The 22906-nt window shown below is 38.4% G+C and overlaps 1 protein-coding gene across 1 annotated transcript in view; it reads right to left on the bottom strand.

Annotated features, from left to right (window-relative positions):
• The window catches only part of Abca12 (ATP binding cassette subfamily A member 12), a 183608-nt gene that overhangs the window by 97702 nt on the left and 63000 nt on the right, over nt 1-22906 (bottom strand). Inside the window, exons 5-9 of the mRNA XM_045148359.1 lie at nt 22153-22250; nt 18937-19122; nt 16840-17018; nt 9134-9246; nt 2073-2157 (exon numbers count right to left, since the gene is read on the bottom strand). Coding sequence (XP_045004294.1) covers nt 2073-2157; nt 9134-9246; nt 16840-17018; nt 18937-19122; nt 22153-22250 — 661 coding nt within the window. The remainder of the gene's footprint in view (nt 1-2072; nt 2158-9133; nt 9247-16839; nt 17019-18936; nt 19123-22152; nt 22251-22906) is intronic.

Raw genomic sequence — 22906 nt, 5'->3', positions numbered from 1 at the left:
CGTTTGCTGTGTGAGGAGCACCCGCGTTAGCCTCGATGCAGGAAGCAGGAAATGGCAGGACAAACAGGAGGTGGCTGTGTCAGATCTTACCTAGAACTTACACAAGCTCGAAGAAGCTTTCGTTAAGTAACAGACAGCTTACAATAAACTAAACATATTCCATTTTAGAGAGACTAATGGTTAAAATAAGTCTTCGTTTTGTTTTTTCATTAAGTTTATTTTAACTGATACATAAAATCAAATGCATAAATTATGAAAATGCCTTGTGATATTTCAATACACATTTATAAAGTTTAGATTATTTTAAATGTATTTGTCTCCTCACATATTTGTCATTTTTATAGTAAAAACATTCAAGGGCTGATGAGACAGCTCAATGGTTAAGGCAATTGCAATTGCCTGCAAAGCCTGAGGACCCACATTTGTTTCCCCACTGCCCACATAAAGCCAGATGCACAGGCTGGCACACGTGTTTGGAGTTCATTCTCAGTGGCTATGGGACTTGGCATGCCCAATCTCTCTCAATCTTTCTCTTTCTCTCTCTCTCTTTCTCTGTCTCTTTCTCCCCCACTCTCTCTAAATAAATAAATAAAATATTTTATATATATATATATATATATATGATATATGTATATATGCAAATATATTCAAAATCCTTTCTCCTAGCTGTTGAAATGTACAGTTCATTATTACTACCTCTTGCCAACCTCACCATGCAGTAGCACACCAGAGCTTCTTGCTCCCGTCTAAGTATCATTTAGTACCACTGATCAATTTTCCTCATCTTTTGCCTCTGTGCTTTTACGTGTACAAACGTCCACTAGTACAAATATATATTTTGGGTGACTGAAGTCAAAGATCCACTGCAGTATAATTTATCAGGCTGAGTCAACCTTTGGCTACCAGGCCATGTAGTCTCTGGATTTTTCTTGAACTACAGGAATTTACCTCAGTCACCTATAAGAGAAAGCTGTGTGCATTTGCATTCTAATTATGAGTTACTTCAGGGTTCAGTTCACATTTATAGTCTTTAGACGCCATGATCACTGCTGCTATCTCCATAGCCTATTCCTGGGCATTTGTGTATCCTAATGAAAGTCTAAAATTAAATTATAATCAATTTTGCCTTCTCAGAAAAAAACACTGAAAGCAAACAAATTTTGCATTACCTTGATTAGGCATAAAAAAATATTTTGATTCTTTAAAAGCCCAAAGAGACAGTAATGAAAAAAAATAATTGGATATCACTATGGCCTGAATGTTTGTATTCTCAAATTTTCATATATTGAAATGCTAATTCCCAGTGGTGATTTTAGAGAGTGATGCCCTGGAGGACCTTGAGCACTCTCATGAGTGGGATTCCTGCCCTTTTTAAAGGTTCATGGGAGTCTGCCTGAAGGTGCATTTTAGCAAAGCCTGGTGGCTGAGTTCGATTCCCCAGCACCCACACAAAAGCTGGATACAAAGTGGTAAATGCAGTAGCAAAAGACCCTGGTGTACCACACACACACACACGTGCAAAGGAAGGAAAGAGGGAGGGAGGGAAGAAAGGAAGGGAGGAAAGAAGGGAAAAAGAAAGAAGGCACCATTCATAGACCAGGAGGTGTACTGTCACCAAACGCCAAGTCAGCTCCCATCTTGATTTTGGACTTGCCATCCTACAGAAGGAAAGCATAAATTCCTATTGTTTGTCAACTGCCTCATCTATATAGCCTTTTGCTGCAGCAGCTGAGCAGGCTAGAACAGATTCTTGTATATTTTTCACAGAAGAAGACCTGAACAGAGTCTGAAAATTGGACCTTGCATAAGATTTTCCCTATAGACATAAAGCCCCCCACTCAGCCATGGTAAATTAGATAAAGTTGTGCAATTTGAGATCTGAAAAAGAGCTCTTCATGTTGTGCTATCTGAATTACATTAAATAATGCCAAAAAATTAGTTCTAACTTTATAACATTTTGACATGTCCTGTGATCTTTCTATGCTGTTGGTTTACATAGTGATAGGAGGGTGATATTAATGAACTGTTTTGATTGTTTATTTATCCAATTAACCTTGGAGACAAAGACTTACTGTGCAGCCAGGCTGCTTGGGGACAGTATCCGTCTGTCATCCTCACTCCACACGTGTGTTGCATTATCACCTACAGGAATGACATCTAGATAAGCATTGAACACATTGTCGAAAGAAAAGACCTGTTGCTTCTCAGCAAAAACCACCCCAAGCCAAATTAATTGGGAAACAATGTAAACATTTCATAGAAAATGTTCTCATCCTTTTCACTGGAAGCATTTAAGATATTCATAGGATGCCTACTAATTACAATAACAATGATCCAAATGATCAAATGCATTGTTCTCACTATTCATCAAGCCACCACATTACTTTGTCCTGAAACACATTTTCATAGATTATCCTTAAATTCCCTAATGAAGACTGAATACCATGCCATTTGTTAACCAAATGAAACTACTTATGGGTCACTGGAACTGGATATCCTTTCTTTCTTTTGACTCTGGTTGCTTAAAAAATGTAGCTCTAGGAAGCATTTACATCACTAATCTGTGTTTTCTGTCCTTTAGAAGGCAGCCAGTGATCAGTGAGTACAGCTGTGAAGGAAATTGCCTAATGTAAAACGAACTGTGCTGAGCTTTCTGAAATGATAAGAAGGTGCAGAGTGTGGAAGGAAATTACTAAGCTGGATGTAAGGAAACCATATGTGAAGATCTACTTCAACATCACGTTGTCCTTGTGTTGCAGTCAGGTTCTCATTGCTGGCAGAAATCACCCGACCAAGAGCAGCTTGCGGGGCTGGGGTGTTATTTGGGCTTGCAGACTTGAAGGGAAGTTCTGCCACGGCAGAACAAAGAGAGGCATCATCAGAGGGTGGACATCACCCCCTGGCCAACATAAAGTGGGCAACAACAATAGGACTGTGTGCCAAACTCTGGCAAGGGGACACTAGCTATAACACCAATAAGACCACCCACAACAAAATACTCCTTCCAGGAGGCATTAATTCCCAAATCTCCATCAGCTGGGAACCTAGCATTCAGCACATCTGAGGTTATGGGGGACACATGAATCAAACCACCACATTCCGCCCCTGACACCCATAAACTGATAACCTTTCATGGTATAAAATGCAATGCTTTCAGTCCATCTTTAAAGTTCCCATAGTTTTTATCAATCTTGATGATGTTCAAACATTCCCCATAATCCAAGGTCTTTTAATTGAGCCATAATACCAAAAAATCACCCTAAGCCCATAATGGCACAAATAAACACTCACACTACAAAAGATGGCATTGGGCATAGCAAAGAAATATTCAATCAATACAAGATTTAAACAGGACAAACACCAAACTTTGTAGCTCCAAGTCTAACAACTCTAGTCAATGGAAAGTCTCCAAGTCCAATAATTCTAACCAGCAAAACGTCTCCAGAGTTCCAATTCCTCCCCTCCAGATAGGCTACTCACAGTCCTGGAAAACTCCATCCAGGACCGGCAGTTCTCTTTGGCAGCCATCTCGTGGTCCCAGCATCTCCACTGGGTCTCCACTACAATCCACGGTTCATCCTCACGGCTCCATCAGGTCTCTATGAAGGCATCCAGCAAACCTGGTTCACACTGCCCATGGCTGTTTCCAAAACACAAGACTGTGTTGTAAACTCAATGACCCTCTCTTTCCTGCATTTCCAATTTGTTAATGGTCAGGGGAGGAGGGAATAAAGCAGACTTTGAGGAACAGGGCACTCTATAAGCACTCAGACCCCTTCAAAAGAGTCTGTATTCTTCCTGTTGCCCCACCGCAGGTCAGCTGACCCAACCTCAAAGGTTGTAAACTCTCATATAATTTCAACTGAACAGGCAGAAGCTTCAGCCCAAAGATTTTATTTCTGTGCCATATCTTTTTACTCACACCAATCTGTTTCTATGCACTGCAATGTTGTACAGATTCTCAGGGCATGAGCATAATAGCAAGCCTCTCACACAAACCACTTCTAGCCAAGTCTGGGCAAAGCTTTTTCTCGACCTCATAAGTCAAACCTCACAGTCCATAGTTCTTACTGCATTCAGGTCTTTCAACTCTGACCAGAATAGTCCATCAAGCTGTACTTACTGCACAGCAAGGTGTCTCTTAGGCCAAGATTTCAAATCCGTTCACACTCCTTTAGAAAATCAGTCCTAAAATCCCAAAGCCATACAGTCAGATATCTATAAGAAATCAGACCTCTTTACCAACTTTACTGTTGCAGTCAGGTTTGCATTGCTGGTAGAAATAACTCGACCAAGAGTAGCTTTGGGGGATAAAAGGGTTCATTTTGGCTTAAAGGCTCGAGGGGAAGCTCCACAATGGCAGGGGAAAATGACATGAGCCATCCCCTGGCCAACATAAGGTGGACAATAGCAACAAGAGAGTTTGTCAAACACTGGCATGGGGAAACTGGATATAACACCCATAAGGCCGCCCCCAACAATACACTGCCTCTAGGAGACTTTAATTTCCAGTTGTCATCAGTTGGGAAGACTAGCATTCAGAACACCTAAGCTTATGGGGGACACCTGGATAAAACCACCACACCTTGGAAGTCAGAAGGGTCAACTGATCAGCTTGTGCATAAGTTGCATAATGAAAGCATACACAAGAAAAACTGGCAAGGAACACTGTTTAGTCACTCCATAAATGAAAACACTATAAATCCAATGCTTTTCAGACACTACTCACTTTTTTATCAATAGTCCAGAATATTTCAATGCCTTCCTTTTTTTTTTTCCTTCTTTTTTTTATGAGAGAGAGAGAAAAAAAAATTGGCATACGAGGGCATCCAGCCATTGCAATGGAACTCCAGACGTGAGCATCTTGTGTGCATGTGTGACCTTGCGAGTTGTGTCCCCTGTGTGTCTGGCTTATATAGTACCTGGAGAGTTGAACATAGGTCCTTTGGCTTGGCAGGCAAGCTTCCTTAACTGCTAAGCCATCTCTCCAGTCCTGCCTTCCTTTTTAACACTGGCCAATTGCTTTCACTGGCTACATGATTGTGAGTGTCAGTGTTCTTCCATTCTTTCTAGGTAGTGTGTCCTAGAGCCTTCTTGAAACACCCAAGTACAGAGCTGTACAATCATGTCTGCTTTTCTCATGCTCTTTATTGAAATTAATACGGGTATAGAAAAGAATACCCCAGAATCCAAAACTCATGTGGCTACCTTCTGTGTCCGTCCTGTTTAACTCACTCACCTTGGTCCCTAGTAAATATCATATTGGACTGTTTGGTTTTCCTGTTCAGTGGAGTGGATTTCCCTGGGCTCTGACCACTGTGCAGTTGAATATGACTGCCTTACCCATGAACAAGTATCAGCAAGTTAAAAGGCCAACCATAAAAATACCCAGAAAAAAATCAACATAAAGTAATTAAGGTAATACCCATTACTTATTAATACCCATTTAGTGAATAATCAAAAGTAGAAATCTATTGACATTTGTGTGGTTTTTTTTTTTTTCATGGAAAAGTATTTGAAACTATTTTTCCAAGATGAAATCTTACTGAGAACGGCTATGGGACATGCTCAGCAAGTCAATTGACATTTGTCCACTCTGTGGTAATGGAGTTTCTCTTTTTCATCAGCTATTAAAGTGAGTAACTAATAGAAATTAACTTTATGTCATCAATGTCAGATTTGACGCTTAGGTTAAACAGAAACTTTCCCCTCAGGCCACTAAGGACTATAAAGTATTTGGGAAGAAATACTATACTAAATAGATCTAAATGAAATGTAAAATGTTAAAACCTTTAAGAAGTAAGACTTAATTTCTTTGATTTCAATAGAGTTAGGCATATTTAAAATGGTATCCATGGGCTGAAGAGATGGCCTAGCGGTTAAGGCAATTGCCTGCAAAGCCAAAGGACCCAGATTCAATGCCCCAGTACCCACATAAGCCAAATGCACAAGGTGGCACATGCATCTAGAGTTCATTGGCAGTGACTGAAGACCCTGGTGCACCCATTCTCTCTCTTTGTCTCTCTGTCTCTCTCTCAAATAAATAAATAAAAATAAAATATACAAAAATGAAAAGCTATCCACAGATATGAAAATGACCATATTTCATCATCCAGGTCTCTTTTTCCATCATTAATTTCTTGCTCAGCATACAAAGAAATGAGTTTCCTTGTAACACTTGAAATGAAAATATATATATATAATGGAGGCAGGTATTTGCCTGTCCCAGAGAGAAACCACGGAGTCAAGTGTGTCTGTGTCCCACAGAGAAAGTGTGAGGATGGCCATTTGTTAAAGGAGCTCAAGGGACTCAGCCTTGGAGAAAAACAAATAGATCCTGGACCTATACTCAGCCCCTTGCTCATAACACATGCAAATTCCCAGCCTCCTTTTGTCCCGGTTTCTTTGAGAAATGGCATAACAACTGCATCTCACAGGATTATTTTCATAATGAGAGGAATTTAAGGTAACAATGCAATTAGTGTTGGCACAATAAGTGCTATTATTTTATTTGAAAGAGTGCTGCAAGACCTACAAAGCTATCTTAGCCTTGTCATACTTAACACGGGGTCCAAACAACTCTGTTATGACATACTACCTCACTACATCTTAAGTGAGTATAAAACCAAGGGGGGGAAATGTACCCTTCAAAAACACTGCTGAGGGCTGGAGAGATGGCTTAACAGTTAAGGAGCTTGCCTAAGAAGCCTATGACCAATGTTTGACTCTCCAGATCCCATGTAAGCCAAGCACACAAGGTGACCCACAAGTCTGGAGTGTGATTGCAGTGGCTGGAGACCCTCAAGTGCCAATTGTCTCCGCCCCCCCTCTCTCTCATAAAAAATAAATAAATAAAATACTGCTGAATTCCATGCAGACAAGGCACAGGCTAGCCCAGCCAACATGGTAAGCACGGCATCTGTACTTGGGCCAGAGACTCCTGGGTTGTTGAGTCAGTGTGGTTGTTCAGGGTTTACTTCCCTGATAGAGTCCCAGAAATACCGGTGGCATTTTTTTAAAGGCCAGGACATTTCTGCACAAGTAGAGATCTGCTTGGGATTAATGACTAGGGGGAACAACACACATGGAGGTATCTGTATTGCTACCTTTATGCTGATGAATATAGTACGATGAATATTAAGTATAGACTTAATAACTTAATAGCTAGTAAGAAGTGCTTCTTGCTTTTCTGATTTCTAAGGCTTGGATGAGCTTTTGTCCTCTTAGGGAAAAAAAATCTTGACTTTATCACTTTGCTTGATATTAATTATAAGGTGTGAGTCTGAAGATGAAAAGGAAAAGAATGGTAAGGAGAAACGTGAAGCTCTCAAGTCTATAAAACTACAAATATGAAAAGACTCAGAGGAAGTCATTCAGCTTGTTAGTGCGCTCACTGTCTGTGTGGCCTGGACCTTGTAGGCCTTTCCTAATGTCCAAGGAGACCATGGCAACTAACAATGATCAATATTGCAAGCTAGTCATTGCTTCTACAGTTTTAGCTACAAAAATTTTCAGAAGAGAGGGCAGAAAGATGGTAAGAGACACAGGGTGGGAAGGAGTATCCAGAGTCATTACCTGCCCCAGGGACCCCATCCCCACCAATAACTGACTGCTGCTCTCAACTCACAACCCATAGCCCACCCCATGGTGAACACCAACAACCCCACTGAGGAGGGCGCTCAGTGGAATGGGAGCAGCAAGGAGGGGAATGGAACCAATACATGATTTGTCCATACAATACAAAGTTGCTCCTTAATAAAAAGTAAATTAGGGGCTGGAAAGATTTCTCAGTGGTTGAGGCACTTTCCTACAAAGCCAAACAACCTGAGTTTGATTCCCCAGTACCCATGTAAAAGCCAGATGCACAAAGTGGCACATGCACTGGAATTTGGTAGCAGTGGCTAGCAGCCTTGGCATGCCCATTCTCTCTATCTGTCTCTCTCTGCTTGCAAATAAATAAATACTTTTTAAAAAAATAAATTAGATACATATATGAAATAACAGACTAAAAAAAGTTTTAAAAAAATCTCTTGACTAGTAGAAACTGGTATCTAACTGTATGATGGACAGTCCAGTGACAATTGTTCAACAACTTATGAAAACTGTTATTTTAAACAACATAATGAACAATTATGTTGTCTTCAGCCCATGTTCTCAGAATGCTTGCTTTATGATCCAGACTGATAAATCTACATATTTACAAGCTGGTACACTCAGAAGAGAAAGCATGACTCTAAATTCATTCAGAGGAGGTCAGTGCTAACCCCTGTGTGCTTAGGGTATAGAGAGCTCTTCCGCATGGCTCTAAACTTTGTGTCTGCCTGCCAGTATCCACTCCATGTGATTAGGAGATAAGGACTACTTCATGTGATTAGGAGATAATGACATTCCATCTATTCAGAGGTGACATTTTCTGACTCACAAACAATATGCAGAACTTGGTCTTACTGGGGGTGATTGAGTTTCCGCAATCGATTATTTATCCTTTGATGTCCATCATGCATTTTCAAGGTAGTTCATTGAGGCTGTTTTTACCCATGGAAGATTTCTTCTAATTTAAATAAAAATTCAGAAATGAGGGCACAGGGCTGGAGAGATGGTTCAGTGGTTCAAAGCAACTGTTTGCAAAGCCTGATGGCTCATGGTGGGGCTGGAGTTCCATTTGCAGTGGCAGGAGGTCCTGCTGTGCCCATTCTCTCCCTCTCTTTCCTCTCTCTCTCTCTCTCTCTCTCCCTCTCTCCCTCTCTGTCTCTCTGTCTCTCTTTGCAAATAAATAAAAATAAAAATAAACAAGGGCACAAATCTTGTAACTCAGTATAGGCTTTTGTTCCAAAAATTAGTGGTTGAATTCTGTTTGTTGAGGCTTACCTTGGTATTTATTTCCTATTCCAAGTATAAACATAATTTGACAAGCTAAGAAAGATCATTTTATTGTAAAAAAAAAAAAAAAAAGTCCCAGAAATTCATATTCTCTTTTCAGCAGTTTCTTCCTTTCTCTACATTACAACTTGAAACACAGATTTACTGATAACATATGTGCCCATCTAAGAATAAAATCATCTACACGCTCTGCTGCGTACTCTGATGGGCTTTGTGACACTGAACTTAGTACAGTGAGAATGAAATGGGATACCGTGAGCTGGGAAGTCCAGGGTGTTCAGCAGGTGTTGAACAGACGTCTGGAGGCTGCTGAAACCCTTGCTAGCTTGAACTCGTGGATAAATCTTCTGCACCAGCAGCAGTACCCTAATGAGGGGAAAAACAATTAAACCAGATTGTGATTCAAGGCTTACAGACAGAAACAAAAGGTTATTCAAGGAGAAAATGACTGCAGTGTATAAAATTATTCTTATAACATAAAAGACAAGATACTGCTTGTGTAATTTAATTACTTCTTTGTCTGTTCATGCACAAAATCCACCAAAATTGTTCTTGAACAAAAATAAAGACCTTTATGTCCCTATGATTGTCAAAACATCTCAGAACTGAAAGACTTTGAAGTAAAGGAGCAAAGGTCCATCCAGTCTGGGGGTGCAGGGTGATGTACATATGTGCACAGGGGCAAATGCATGTAGACAGTATGGAAGCCAGAGGGCCTCCTCCTCTTCTTAGTCTTCCACCACTGTCTTAGGAACATCACCCACCATTTTTGAGATAGCAAATCTGGATTTTTTTATATAAATCCTGGGGCTTGAGCTCAGGATCTCATGTTCATAAAACAAGAACTTTTACTGATTGAGCTATCTCCCCAGACCTCTATCTTTGTTATTTCTGTTAAGACGTATAAGTAAGTAGTTAGGAAAACTAACTTGCAATGAAAGGATGGCTTTGCTTTTTAATTACATGGAAAATTAAATACTAGAAATTATTTTCATTAAAAATCAAGTCCAAGCCGGGCGTGGTGGTGCACGCCTTTAATCCCAGCACTCGGGAGGCAGTGGTAGGAGGATTGCCGTGAGTTCTAGGCCAACCTGAGAATACATAGTGAATTCCAGGTCAGCCTGAGCCAGAGTGAGACCCTACCTCAGAAAAAAAAATTAAAAAAACAAGTCCAGGGCTGGAGAGATGGCTTAGCAGTTAAGTGCTTGCCTGTGGAGTCTAAGGACCCCGGGTTGAGGCCCGATTCCCCAGGACTCACGTAAGCCAGGTGCACAAGGTGGTGCATGCATCTGGAGTTCCTTTGCAGTGGCTGGAGGCCCTGGCGTGTCCATTTTTTTCTCTCTCTCTATCTGCCTCTTTCTCTGTCTGCCACCCTCAAATAAATAAATAATAAGCAAAAAAATTTTTTAAAAAATCAAGTCCAGACAAAGGATGCAGTTTCAGAAGTAATTATTAAGCATTGTATGTATATTTATCTTTTTGCTAAAGAAATAATAATTTTTTTAGAAAGCTTGTCCTCTAAGTGGCCCATAGGCACTACTCTAAAGGGGACCCACAATTAATATGAACACTGCTGGCACTGCCTTGCTGTGATGTATGTTATCAATAAGATGGGCAGTCTACACTGGGGATAGACACTCAGCAGATTCAATTTGCTTGAGTTCTTTCCAGATGTCCAAACAACTACTTATTTAAGAGCTGCCCTGTCCCTTGATGGTCATTAGCATAATTTTCAAGGAAATGTTGCTACTACAAAAGGATGTCTTTCACAAATATTGTGATTTATACTAACAATCAAGACTGAGTCAGGACTTTAATCAACTTGAGTACTAGCCAAAGCAAAAGACTTTTGCCAACAATTTGCTACTGTGGAGTTAAATGTAGTACAAATTAGCTAACAGTGTTTTCCTACCAAGTATTTCAGGAAGCTGAAAGTGTCCTCCAGCATTAAATCCAGTACAGAGTACAGACATGCATGGTGTTCTAGAATCTTTTTTGGAATTTTAAATGTTTGAATTAAAATATTTTAGTTTTATGGGCTGGAGAGATGGCTTAATGGTTAAGACATTTGCCTGCAAAGCCAAAGGACCCCTGTTCAATTCTCCAGGCCCCACGTAAGCCAGATGCACAAAGGGGAGCATGCATCTGGAGTTCATCTGTGGTGGCTGGAGGCCCTAGCGTACCCATTCTCTCTCTTTCTCAAATAAATAAATAGATTTTTTTTAAAAAATTAGTTTTAGTTCCCTAGATACATGAATGCCAAATAAATATTGTGTCTGCTACATAATTTCTGTCACAATAAATAAGCATTCATAGAAATATGTGTGTTTATATAAATATGCTCAGATTATTTATGAATGTGTGTATTTTTGCATGCATATGTTTTAATTTGGTTTACTAATGAGTTTATGAAGCAATTTGATTTGCCCTATCTTACACATGGGTTAAGTTCCAAAATTATCTAATTTATCAAGGTCTGACTAAAAGCTTATGTTTTATTCACTCTGTTGTGCCCCTGAGATATAAGCTATCCCAACATGATGAGGAAGAGAATGGAGAAAATGCTCAGAACCATGGGCATGGCTAACTTGCTACCATTGAGTTCCAAATGTATGCCTACAGCAGTAGAGCTGTGTTTCTTTTATCTCTGGTCTCTCATATTTATGACAGGTGATATTTCAGGCATTTTCATGTTTGAATCATCTCCTGCTTGTCAGACTTTGGGCTTACCCGGTGGATGGGCTTAAAATGTCACAGATCTCAGCTACCTTATTCCCAATTGGCAGCATGGTCTAACCTACCTGATCTATTGTCCCAGAAACAACTTCAAGGACCGACACTTAATGATCACATTGAGACTGCCAGCATCATCATTGCTAATATCATTAATAAGATGTCAGGGAACTAAATTCATCTTTAGCCAACAAAATTTAAAGTCTAGTGACACTTGGTACCATCCGCTCCCAAATCCTTTGAACCATTTTGTGTTTACTTTACTTCATGGAATTTTTTTTTCCTGTTTTTCATCATATAAAGTAGAAATTATTCAAAATAAGTTAACTGAGTAAAGACAGCTTTTTAGAAAGTTTCATGACTCATTTCCCATCATAGTTGCTTCCCCATAAGAGGCAAATATCGTGTGTGTTCTTTCATCCACACTTCCTAATACTGGTGGTTGCTCATATCTGCTAACTCTTGTTGGCCCCTTAACAACATATCATCTGATATTGAAAATTGGTTTGTATATAGCCTACAACTTCAAACATGAAAGTAAATGGAGGTAATAAAAGCTTCTAGAAGGTCCACCTGTCCCTTTAACTTGGTCAACAAATAAGGCAATAAGATCATAATTTGATGTAGTCTTTTGTAAGCAAGTTGTGGGTTTAAAAACCTTGTCAATTTAAAAATAATAGACTTTTTACATCAATAAGGTGTTCCAATGAGCTATAAACCAAGATATATTTAGTTTGAATTTTAATAGTCACATTAAAAAGCTATAAAAATAATTTTAATAATGATACTTAATATAATATAATATTAAAACATTTTAAATAATTGTACTAACTCTCCAAATTTCACATATATTTTATAAAAACAGAGCAGTCATTGCTGATTCTATTTGTAACTATATATACTTGCATTGTATTTAGATCCATTAAACTTACAAGTGAAAAAAGAAGACTCCCATTTTCAAGTATTAACTTTTCTAATGACTAAATTGAAGATCAGTATTAGATACTTAAAATATCAAAGTGAAGTTAAATTTTCAGTTCCTCATCACCCTAGCATAATTTCAGATGCTCAAAATCCACATTGACTGGGCATTATCATATTAGAACAAACAAGTATAGAAATTGACAGCAATTTACTAAACCACTAAAAAAGGTCCAATTTGGTAAACATCAAATGCCACTTCACTGAGAAAGCAATCTACAGTGGGAAAAAAGAAATTACAAAAATGTTGCTTTCTGATTAAAGACTTATTTCCAAAAATAGATAAATAACTCCTATCATTCAGTATTTTAAAAGCCTAATAGCCCACGTTAAAAATGGCAGAGATTTGAATAGACATGTCTCCAAAGAAGACAGACAGATGGCCAGGGTGCTTACAGAGTAAAGAAAATACAATAAATATTAGCAGCCATGTGGAAAAATCGTCACTCTTGCACCCTGTGTGTAGGAGCAGTACGAAGAGCAGGTCTCTACGGAAAACACCATGGTGACTTCTCAAAAAGTTAGAAATAGAACCACCATATGGTAAAACAATTTCTCTTCAGAGTATTTACCCAAAAGAATTAAAATCAGTAACTCAAAGAGATACATGTGTTCTTGTACTCATTTCAGCTCTATTTACATTTGACCTACTGAGAAACAATGTCAATGCCCATTAACATGAGTGGATGAAGAAAACTGTACTATAGGAGACAGTGGATAGGCAGGGTGCGGTGGTGCACGCCTTTAATCCCAGCACTCGAGAGGCAGAGGCAGAGGCAGACGGATCACTGTGAGTTCAAGGCCACCCTGAGACTCCATAGTGAATTCCAGGTCAGCCTGAGCTAGAGTGAGTCCCTACCTCAAAAAACAAAAAACAACAACAACAAAAAAAAAAGACAATGGATAGGGTTTTTGTTTAAAAAAAATTAGATCAAAATACATTATGCACAAGTTTGAAAAATGACAAAATGGAAATCATAAATAAAGTAGTTTAAAAAACTAATTTTTTTCAATATGCAACACCACGGATGAACCTTGAAGAGACTACACTAAATGAAACAAACCACGTCTATGGGCAAATACTACATGATGACATTTATGTGAAGTATCTAAAAACAGTCAAACAGACTCAAAGAGTACAGTGGTAGTTTTCAGTGGCTAGAGGGGGAGCAGGAAAAGAGCAGTTTCTACAGGGGACAGGAAGTTCCTGCTCTGCAAGCTGAGGAAGGTCTACAGCAGAGTTAGAATGCACTGTGCGCCTAAAAACCATTTCATGGAGTCAATCGTAAGCTAATTGTTCTTATGACAATACAATAAAAACGTAGACAGTCAAATATCATTGGCTTTGGAATAATGTGAAGCCATGCACTATGAGCTGTTTTTATTATTATGTGGTCTGTTTGCATTCAAGATCATTACTCAAGTACATAATCTATTGCATATTGCCAGACTATGCAAAACTGATCTTTAAAATTAAAAAAGCCATAACAGATTGTCTTTCCTATGCAATTTATTCCACTAAAATAATGCCTAAAGGTTACTTTAGATCTTTCATCATTTACTGACCATTATTTCAAAAAACAGTAATTCAGAGAGATATGTATATTTTTTATTTTTGTTTTATGCTTTAATCAAGGCATAATCTATCAAGTGACCTCCATGACATTTAAGATACAAACATTTTTGTCTCTCTTAAAGATTTCTCATGCTCCCAACAGTTTTCCTACCATCCACTGATAAAATTTTTAACAGTATAGATTAATTTTTATTAATCCAAGACTGCCTATAAATAAAGTAATATAACATAATACCTACACATAAACTATGTTCCTTATATATATTTTTGAAACAAGGCCATTCTATGTAACTCAGGCTGACCTTGAATTCACTAACCTCCTGCATCAGCCTCCTCAGTTCTTTTTTGCTAGATTTTCTTGATCCTACAATAATGAGATTTGGTTTTGTTTTTGTTTTTCCAAGGTAGGGTCTCACTTTAGTCCAGGCAGACCTGGAATTTACTATGTAGTCTCAGGGTGGCCTAGAACTCATGGAAATCCTCTGTCCCCAGAGTGCTGGGATTAAAGGTATGCACCACCATCCCTGGCAATAATGAGATTTTTTTTTATTGTGTTGTGTGACACTATATCTGTTTACTTTAGTTTTGTTTTGTTTTTCAAAGTAAGGTCTCACACTAGCCCAGGCTGACCTGGAATTCACTGTGGAGTCTCAGGGTGGCCTTGAACTCACAGCAATCCTCCTGCCTCTGCCTCCCGAGTGCTGGGATCAAAGGCGGGCACCACCACACCCAGCTGTTTACTTTTATTATTGACTGGAATTCAAATAAATGAATAAACTATCACCTGTTTACCCATTCTTCTTAAGGCTATTTGTTCCTCCTCCAACATTCAGCTATCATGAATAAACATTGGGACAGAAGGTTTCATGTGAACTATTTTTTCATTTTCTCTAGAAAATATCCAAGAGCAAAATGTGCCAAATGTGCCAACATAGAGAACTACTGTTTAACTTCATTAGAAACTTTGACCATTTACTGTGATGTGAGCACTTTAGTTTCTCTACATTCTTACTAAAACTTGGGATTATCCACCTTAAAATTTTTTTTCCCCTTTATTAGTATATGTGCAGTGGCAACTTATTTGAGATCTGAATGTCATTTTAAACCTTTCAGTAATATGATACACAAATCATCTTAGTACACCTTGGTTGACTAATTTGCTGTTTACTAAGACATAACACAAATGGAATGAAAAAAAATCAAGTGCCAAAATCCTGGGTCTGTGAAAATCTCCCCATGAGCTGCAATGAGAACCAGTCTACATGACCAAATGTCTTAATACCTTGCCCCTCTGTTCCTCAGTCATGGAACAGGGACCTAGAAAGCACAGAGGACTTGGAGTTAGGCTCCCTGAGTTAAGGTTCTGCTTTGTCACACACTGGTTCTTGAACCTTGGGGAAGTCATTTGACCTGCACAGAAATTTCCTTTCTTTAGAATGGATTTCTTCTGTCTCAATCTCAAACACTGTTTCAAGAATGAGAGATGAATGCACCAACAGAGAACTCATTATAAACTCCTTGATCAAATTCTGATATGTTAGGCCTACCTTTAACATAGAAACACCATGTTTCTAATGACATTTGTTTTTCATCTTTGTATTGTTGGCAAGCAGAGAGGGACGGGGGGTGGGGGGGAGAGTGGGTGGGAGGAGAATAGGCACACCAAGGCCTACAGCCTCTGCAAACAAACTCCAGACACGTGAGCCACCTTGTGTGCACGGCTTTACACGGGTACTGGGTGATAGAACTCAGGTCATTAAGGTTTTGATTTCTGAACGCTTTCTCCAGCACCCTAATGACATTTTTAACAGGTAGCTTAGGTTCTGAAGTTAAGAAACCTAGGTCCACAACCTTCCAGCTGCATAAGCAGCAAATGCTTGATCTTACCTGCCTCATTTACAGGATAAACAAGTCTGCTTAACAGTGCATGTGACAACATAAAGAGTCCAGGTTGCTGTCTCATGTGTCACGTGCACTAGTAATCACTGTGGCCGAAATAGCTGTTATCTTTCAGAGAATAGCTACTGATTCTCTTGACAATGACAGAGCAGTGAAAACCTAAGCTTTACATTAATATCCAAATACTGGACATTCCCAGATAAATTTTATTGATTGATTTTTAAGCAGCTTTTCAATAAAGGTTTCCACAAAAAAAAAAATTATTTTCAAACCACATGCTGAATAAAGCCAACCTCATGTGCCAGCTTAGAAAGACCACTTATAGCTGGATGCACACCAGGTGGGATAACCCCCTTGAGGTGACTTAGAGGGATCTCTAACCGATGAGGTTGTTTGATATTGCATGGCATCAGAGAAACACCACCGAGATAGCATATTCTTGGGCAGTTAAGGGACATGTACACCAAGCGTGGATGGCCTCTGCAGGAGCCGGGGCCACTGGTCCAAGCTGGTTCTGCTTTAGGCTTCCTTCTCAGCTCTGGGACACCATGTGGCTGTGCATTGGCAAGGTGAGTATGAGGACCTAGAAGACCACAGTCTCCTTGCTTAACTGACACACTCACCGTCAGGGCTGAAGCCTACGGCACTATGCTGGAGGAATCTTTGCTTTGTGTCAAAATCACCTGGCTGACAGTAATCCTCTCCGGAACAGTTGTTTTAAAGACTTCTCTGTGAACAATAAGATGCCATTTAATATTGCGCTGTCTTACCTGTCTGCCTTTCGAAGAACATCAAATGAGTTGCCCAGCGATGTGGAGTTCTGGAACACCTCAGGAAGGCTGGAGAGGAGCTGCCACACAGCCCTTTGCTCCTGCACTTGGGTGCAGAAGGACAGGACATTCGCCAGTTCCTGAAATACCAGCTTCTGATTGTGGGGGTCACTCGACATCTTGGAAAACAAAACCACAGACACGAAAATGAGACTTCAGCATTTGCCATCATCTGCTTTACTGTCCTTGAAAATGTCAGAAAGGGTCTGGGGCTGGAGCTCAGTGGTGGAATGTCTGCCTAGCATAGACAAGGCCAAGCTCAATGATCGACACAACAAACAGACACAAACACACCAAAACAAAAAGAGATGGCATGAAAGTATCAACAAACCTAGATTTTTTTCCATTCAGAGTTCTTTCATATTTCCACTCAGTCTGGAGCCATCTTTTACTTGGAAAAAAAAAAAATCCATCTCTAAAGACAATTGGAAATTTTTCCTTATAGCTCCAAAAAATAACATTTTTACAGTTTGGTTAGCAAAACTGTATCTATATAAAATATTTTAAATAATGTATTTAGGAATTATAGTTAATTTCCTCAAATAAAATTAGCCTCCAAATAAGATTTTTTGTTTTGTTTTCTTTATTTTCTCTTATAGGAGCCATGGGCATTATTGTATCCATATCTTTTACTAGTATTTATATTATTGGTGAAGATCCCAATAGAGATCTAATTATAGTATAGATAAACTCGTGAATTTGGTAGTATCTACCACATATAGAAATACATTCATGAAAATACTATTGGAATTACACATAGTACAATATTTCCAAAGTTCTACTGCAATGCCAGAAGCATTAGTCATCACAGTTAATAGGGAGTGAATCACGCTGTCTACATATAAGCAAGCAAAAAGAGTGACTCTTAGGCTTACATTGAGACATAGCATCCAGCTAGTTCTTCCAGAGTATTTCTTCATTATAATCCCACTCAAAGCAACCTCCCAATAACCTCATTCTCCCTAGTCAAGTTGAGCTTCACAACCATCTTCATGTGAATGATTTGGAGCAATGTATTTTTGGCCACTCAGTCTACATGATTGCCAAGTTTAACATAGGAAGCATTTTTTCCCTACTCAAGGGGATTTAACCCAGGGCCTCAAACATGCTAGGCAAGCATTCTATTATTGAGCCCCTTCCCAACCTCTCTGGCAAGTTTAAGGATTATAAAAGCTTTATACTGGATGCACCTTGTTACAATAGTATCTCCAGTGGGATAGTGTCTTGTTCTTTTGGAAAACAAATATTAGTGGAAGGTAGTTTTTTAAATAAAAATTAAAAATTCTAATATTTTTCAGAGAATCAAGGGGAAAATCATGTTGCTATTTTGGAAATATTAGAATTAGGTATGCTACATTTATTTATATTTCTACCAATGAATTTCAAAAGGACTCATTTTTTAAAATCATTCAAAATATGTGGGCTTCATTAAATACAGATTATTAGTCTCTTGTTTCTACCATTGCCATTTAAGACTGGTATGTTCCGATGGTCATTAGCATTTCATATAGGATGTCATTGATTTTATTGTGCAATATTTGGGGGAAAGGGACATTATTTCATCAGAGCCCAGCTTACCAAATTAAGTTGAGGTCAGTGAGAAAAATAACAAGCTATCACTCATTATTGTAAGTTCTGACAGCTATCTGTCTCTGATAGTTTAATTATTAAACTCGCATTCTAGCCTGAGTAATCTCACTTTCTGAGCTCAGGACAAACTATCTGTACTCACCACACAGCCAAGCCATATTTCATCTGAGGTGTATGTACATTAACCATAATGTAATATTTCAAGTGCAACATCATATCATTTCACTCTGGCACATTTAAGTGACAAATGAACATTACTTAGCATTAAACATTTTGTGAAATGTCTATGTGAGAGGAATATATGCTAAAGGTGATCAAATATTCCACTCAAGATGTTCCAGTCCATGGGGGCTACAGACTTGCTCTTTAATTCACGTTGTCACTTTGCTAATCCAATAACGGAAGCAGCCTATGCAATGTTGCTCATATAAAAATACGTGTACTCACCTGAGTGACCTGATATTTTAGTTCTTGGAGAAAGGACTCTAGAAGGGTCATGTTGGAAAGGCAAAATTTATTTAAAATATTTTTTCCTATAGTGACCCAAGAGAAGGGATAATATGCAGTGTATCCTGGGTAGTTCTCACACAGCTTTCTTCGTATTTCTTCTGATGTTGAATTTTGCTTCAACAACTAAAAATATGTACAAGAAGAGAAAGGTAATACTAGTAAATATAAACGCTAAAGCATTTCAGTCTTCAGTAGCAATTTTAAAGTTCTACATTTTTAGAGTAGCTTTATAAAATAACAATAAGATCTGCTGGGTTTATCCACAGGAAGTTGTGAAAGAAAAGCATGTATGAATGTAACCAACTCTTGTCATTGTTATGATTTACTGAATTTACATTTAATTTGTAAAATTTATACCCATTTCTTATCTTTGACTAAAGAATTAAAATTCACCAAGTGTTTTCTGGCAAAAATTTTCATGTGTAAAATCATCTTTATTTTTCCTGGGCACTGAGCAGCAGAAACTCAGGTGCTGTAAGTGATGTTTCCTTCCACATTGTTCAGGATCATTAGAAGACTTTCAGAAAGAAGACACTTCAACATCTATTCTTAGAAAAACTGTGCTTATTCACAAAAATAGAATAATGGCTTATGTTTCCTTTCAGTTCCACATACAGAACTAAAAAGGAAAATATATATGAGAATGTATGTCAGTATAACTTCCAAGCAATAGGCAGAAATGATTGTCATAATGGAATCATTAGAAACCCCTCTGTTATTCTAGAGTACAACTTACTTAGAAATGAAGCACTCCTCACCTACAATATGGGTCACATTTACCATAATTAGCTTGTTTGGTATTTATATAGCTAACTACATTAAATTGTGGTACTTAAGGGGTTCCTTCTAATGGTTAATTCATATTACCCCGTGAGGTTTAAGTCAACTTCACCTTCCCCCTAAGCTTATACCACAAGATCCACATGGTTTTCCAGCAACTGGACTTCTAAATATAATGGCACAAGACAGGATACGCTTATCTAGGATGTACTATAAGTGCTAAGTCTTCTGGTCATTCATCTATATCTCTTTTCTAGCATTACACATAAACTCACCCCAAAGTGATTTCTCTACTCATTTTTTTGCAAGGGTTGCAGAAAGCAATAAAGAGAAAGAAAGGAACCAGAAAGAATGCTGACACAGGCACCAATATGTCATCCTAATTTTTACATCCATGCCCTGTTCCAACTACTCTAAAAAATATGTACCTATACATATAAAATTCACTTTGGGCTTATCTCCCCTGGATATATGATTCTGTGCTGCCTCACAAAATTCTAAAATTTCATTCTACATGAAAGAAGCAAACTTGGGAGATTCAATACAGTAAAGTGGTGCTATTGAAAATAGCATTTTTAAAGAATAGCATTTTCTGCATGTTAAAGAATTTATCTGGTTCAATGTAAGACTCTTTTCTAGGAACCATCATGGAAGAAGTAAAATGGAATAGGACAGGTTTACCTTGGGTCCACACTACCTCAGTTTGGGGAGGCTTTGGACTGGAATTATCTAGGAATATTGAGGAACGCCCTAAACTAGCCAGAAACCTCAAATATTACATATTGTCAGCTTTCAACATCTAGACTCCAGAATGGACAAGTCTTATTCCACAGCCAGCACTGGTGGAGTGCAGCTTGCCTTGATTGATCTTGTCCTGGCATCCATATTTTTGTGTTGTCCTTTAACTTATATACATGGCCCAACTTAATAAGATACTTCAATTGCACACAATGATAACCTTAAGATATCTAGATCACTAATAAAAGCATATCAAAGTTATGGTTACTATAGAGTAATTGGTGAAATGAGCAAGAGTGCTACTTTCTTTTTCAACCTAGTATCAAAACAAGGGTGAAGGAGATAGATGCAGAGAACACTCAACTCCTACCAAACCAGATATCCAGAGACACAGAGGCTCCCAAGACCTCATCACTGAAGTAGACCTAAAACAAACCCAACATGGCTCAGGGAAATTCACAGAAGAGGGCACGGAAAGATTGTTAGAGCTACATGATGCACAGATACATTGCATTCTCCTCCCCATAACTGATGCCTAATCCCACAATGCGCGACCCACAATCCCCAACAAGAAGGGTCCCTTCAGAGGGGGGGACAGGAGGAAGCTAACAATGGTACCAACATGGCTGCATACAAACTGTCTATAACTAATAGAAAAAAGTATAATAGGCTCATAAAAGTCTTTAAAAGACACAGTTTAAGTTCTGCAAAATGGAAAAGTTCTAAACACTGGATGTACAACTATGTGTTTACTGCTGAACTATTTGCTTAGTAGTCTATTTAACAGTCAAATAAAAAGTTATGGTTACTGAGATGTGAACAGAGATTAGAGACACAACTCATGATTCTGATGGACAAAAACAACTGCTATGTGAATAAATGATTCAAAGTTTGTGTGTGTTTGTATGTATGCATGTGGATGATATGGAGGAGAAAGAGAGAGACAGAGACAGGATTGTGGAGGTCAGCCCAGCAACTTAAACGTATGAATCTAGTGGTTAAGAGATAGCAAAGCAAAGTGGGGATAGCAGTTAACAAAGGACTAACTATTCTTTCTAAAAGCATTCAACTCTAATTTCTGAAAACACACACTTTCAGTTCACAGGCCACCCATCCACACATCTTATAAGACTGTATTTATTATCTCACAATCTGGGAAATCATAAAATAGACAATCTCTAGAAAACAGAAAAATCCATAGGCAAACTCTTAAAACGTGCTACAGAAAAAGTTTCTGCACTTAGGGGAGAGAGTTTCATGGCTCTAATTTGTCCAAAGATATTACTATGGATGAGGCAGCAAGTTCAAAGAGTGTTATAGCTTCATTTTTCATTTCCTTGCTTCAGAAAATTGAAAGATCACATAAAATTCCACCCTTTTTCTTACAAAATGAAAACCTTAAGTTCAATTAAGGGACTTTCCGGGGCAATAAATAAGGCCCAAGATCTTAAGGAATTCACAATGTCTTAAAATTAAACTATGATTGAAAAGTGTCTTAAAAAAAAAAAAGAATCTGCTTGAGAAAGTCATTAATTGGGAAAAGTGTTCCAAATTTCTGCCCATTTGAGAGACCCCTCCATTAGCTAACAAAGAATTTCTTCATTATTTTTCTATTGCAAAACTAAATGCAGTTACCTTTTCCAAAACCAGGATTCGTGCAAGCACATCACTGCCATTGAAAGTCTCTATGCCTGTGCTTTCCAAGTCAGTATGTAGACTGGGAGGTATGGTGGCTATAAAAGAAGAAACAACATGTTAGAATCGTATGCCCATACAAGTGGGCAGAATCATGTAAGAACTCATAGCTATCCTTTGTAACACTGCAAACCCCACATCAAGAATGTGTTCAAATAGGCCTCTTCCCTGAAAATTTCATGCTGTCAAAATGGCAAACTTCATGGGCTTTTCTATCCATATAGAATTGTGATGGTTTTGGTCTGTTCTTCATCTTTTTCTCAATCATTTTGATGCCATTTTCTTTCATTCTAGTTTATGTCATGAAACTTCATCACCAATATTATTACCCAATAAGCAGAATCACTTTGGTGCAGGCCTGAAAGATTGAAATGCCCCAACCAGCTCTATGGAACCATCATCTACAACATCTGTTCCAAGGACCAGCCAGTAGACATCTGGTGATAATGGTCTTTCTTTTTAATTATCCAATTGGGATGCTGAAATCTGCTTAGGATCATAAATTCTTTCCTCTCCAAAGTGGTTTCTGAATGATATTTCAGATCACATAAATGGGATGGAGTGATTAAATGTTCACACTACAATATATTCTAAGTAAATAGCTCCCAAAGTGGCCTCATCCAGTCCTACTTATAATGTGGGAAAGTTTTCTAGGTACGGAGTACCAGCTAGAAGTGTACATTCATATCTATAC

This window comes from Jaculus jaculus, chromosome 4 (assembly GCF_020740685.1).
Source record: "Jaculus jaculus isolate mJacJac1 chromosome 4, mJacJac1.mat.Y.cur, whole genome shotgun sequence".
Taxonomy (NCBI): Eukaryota; Metazoa; Chordata; class Mammalia; order Rodentia; family Dipodidae; genus Jaculus; species Jaculus jaculus.
Note: the sequence above shows the minus strand (reverse complement) of the source record. Positions and strands in the feature narration are given on the sequence as shown.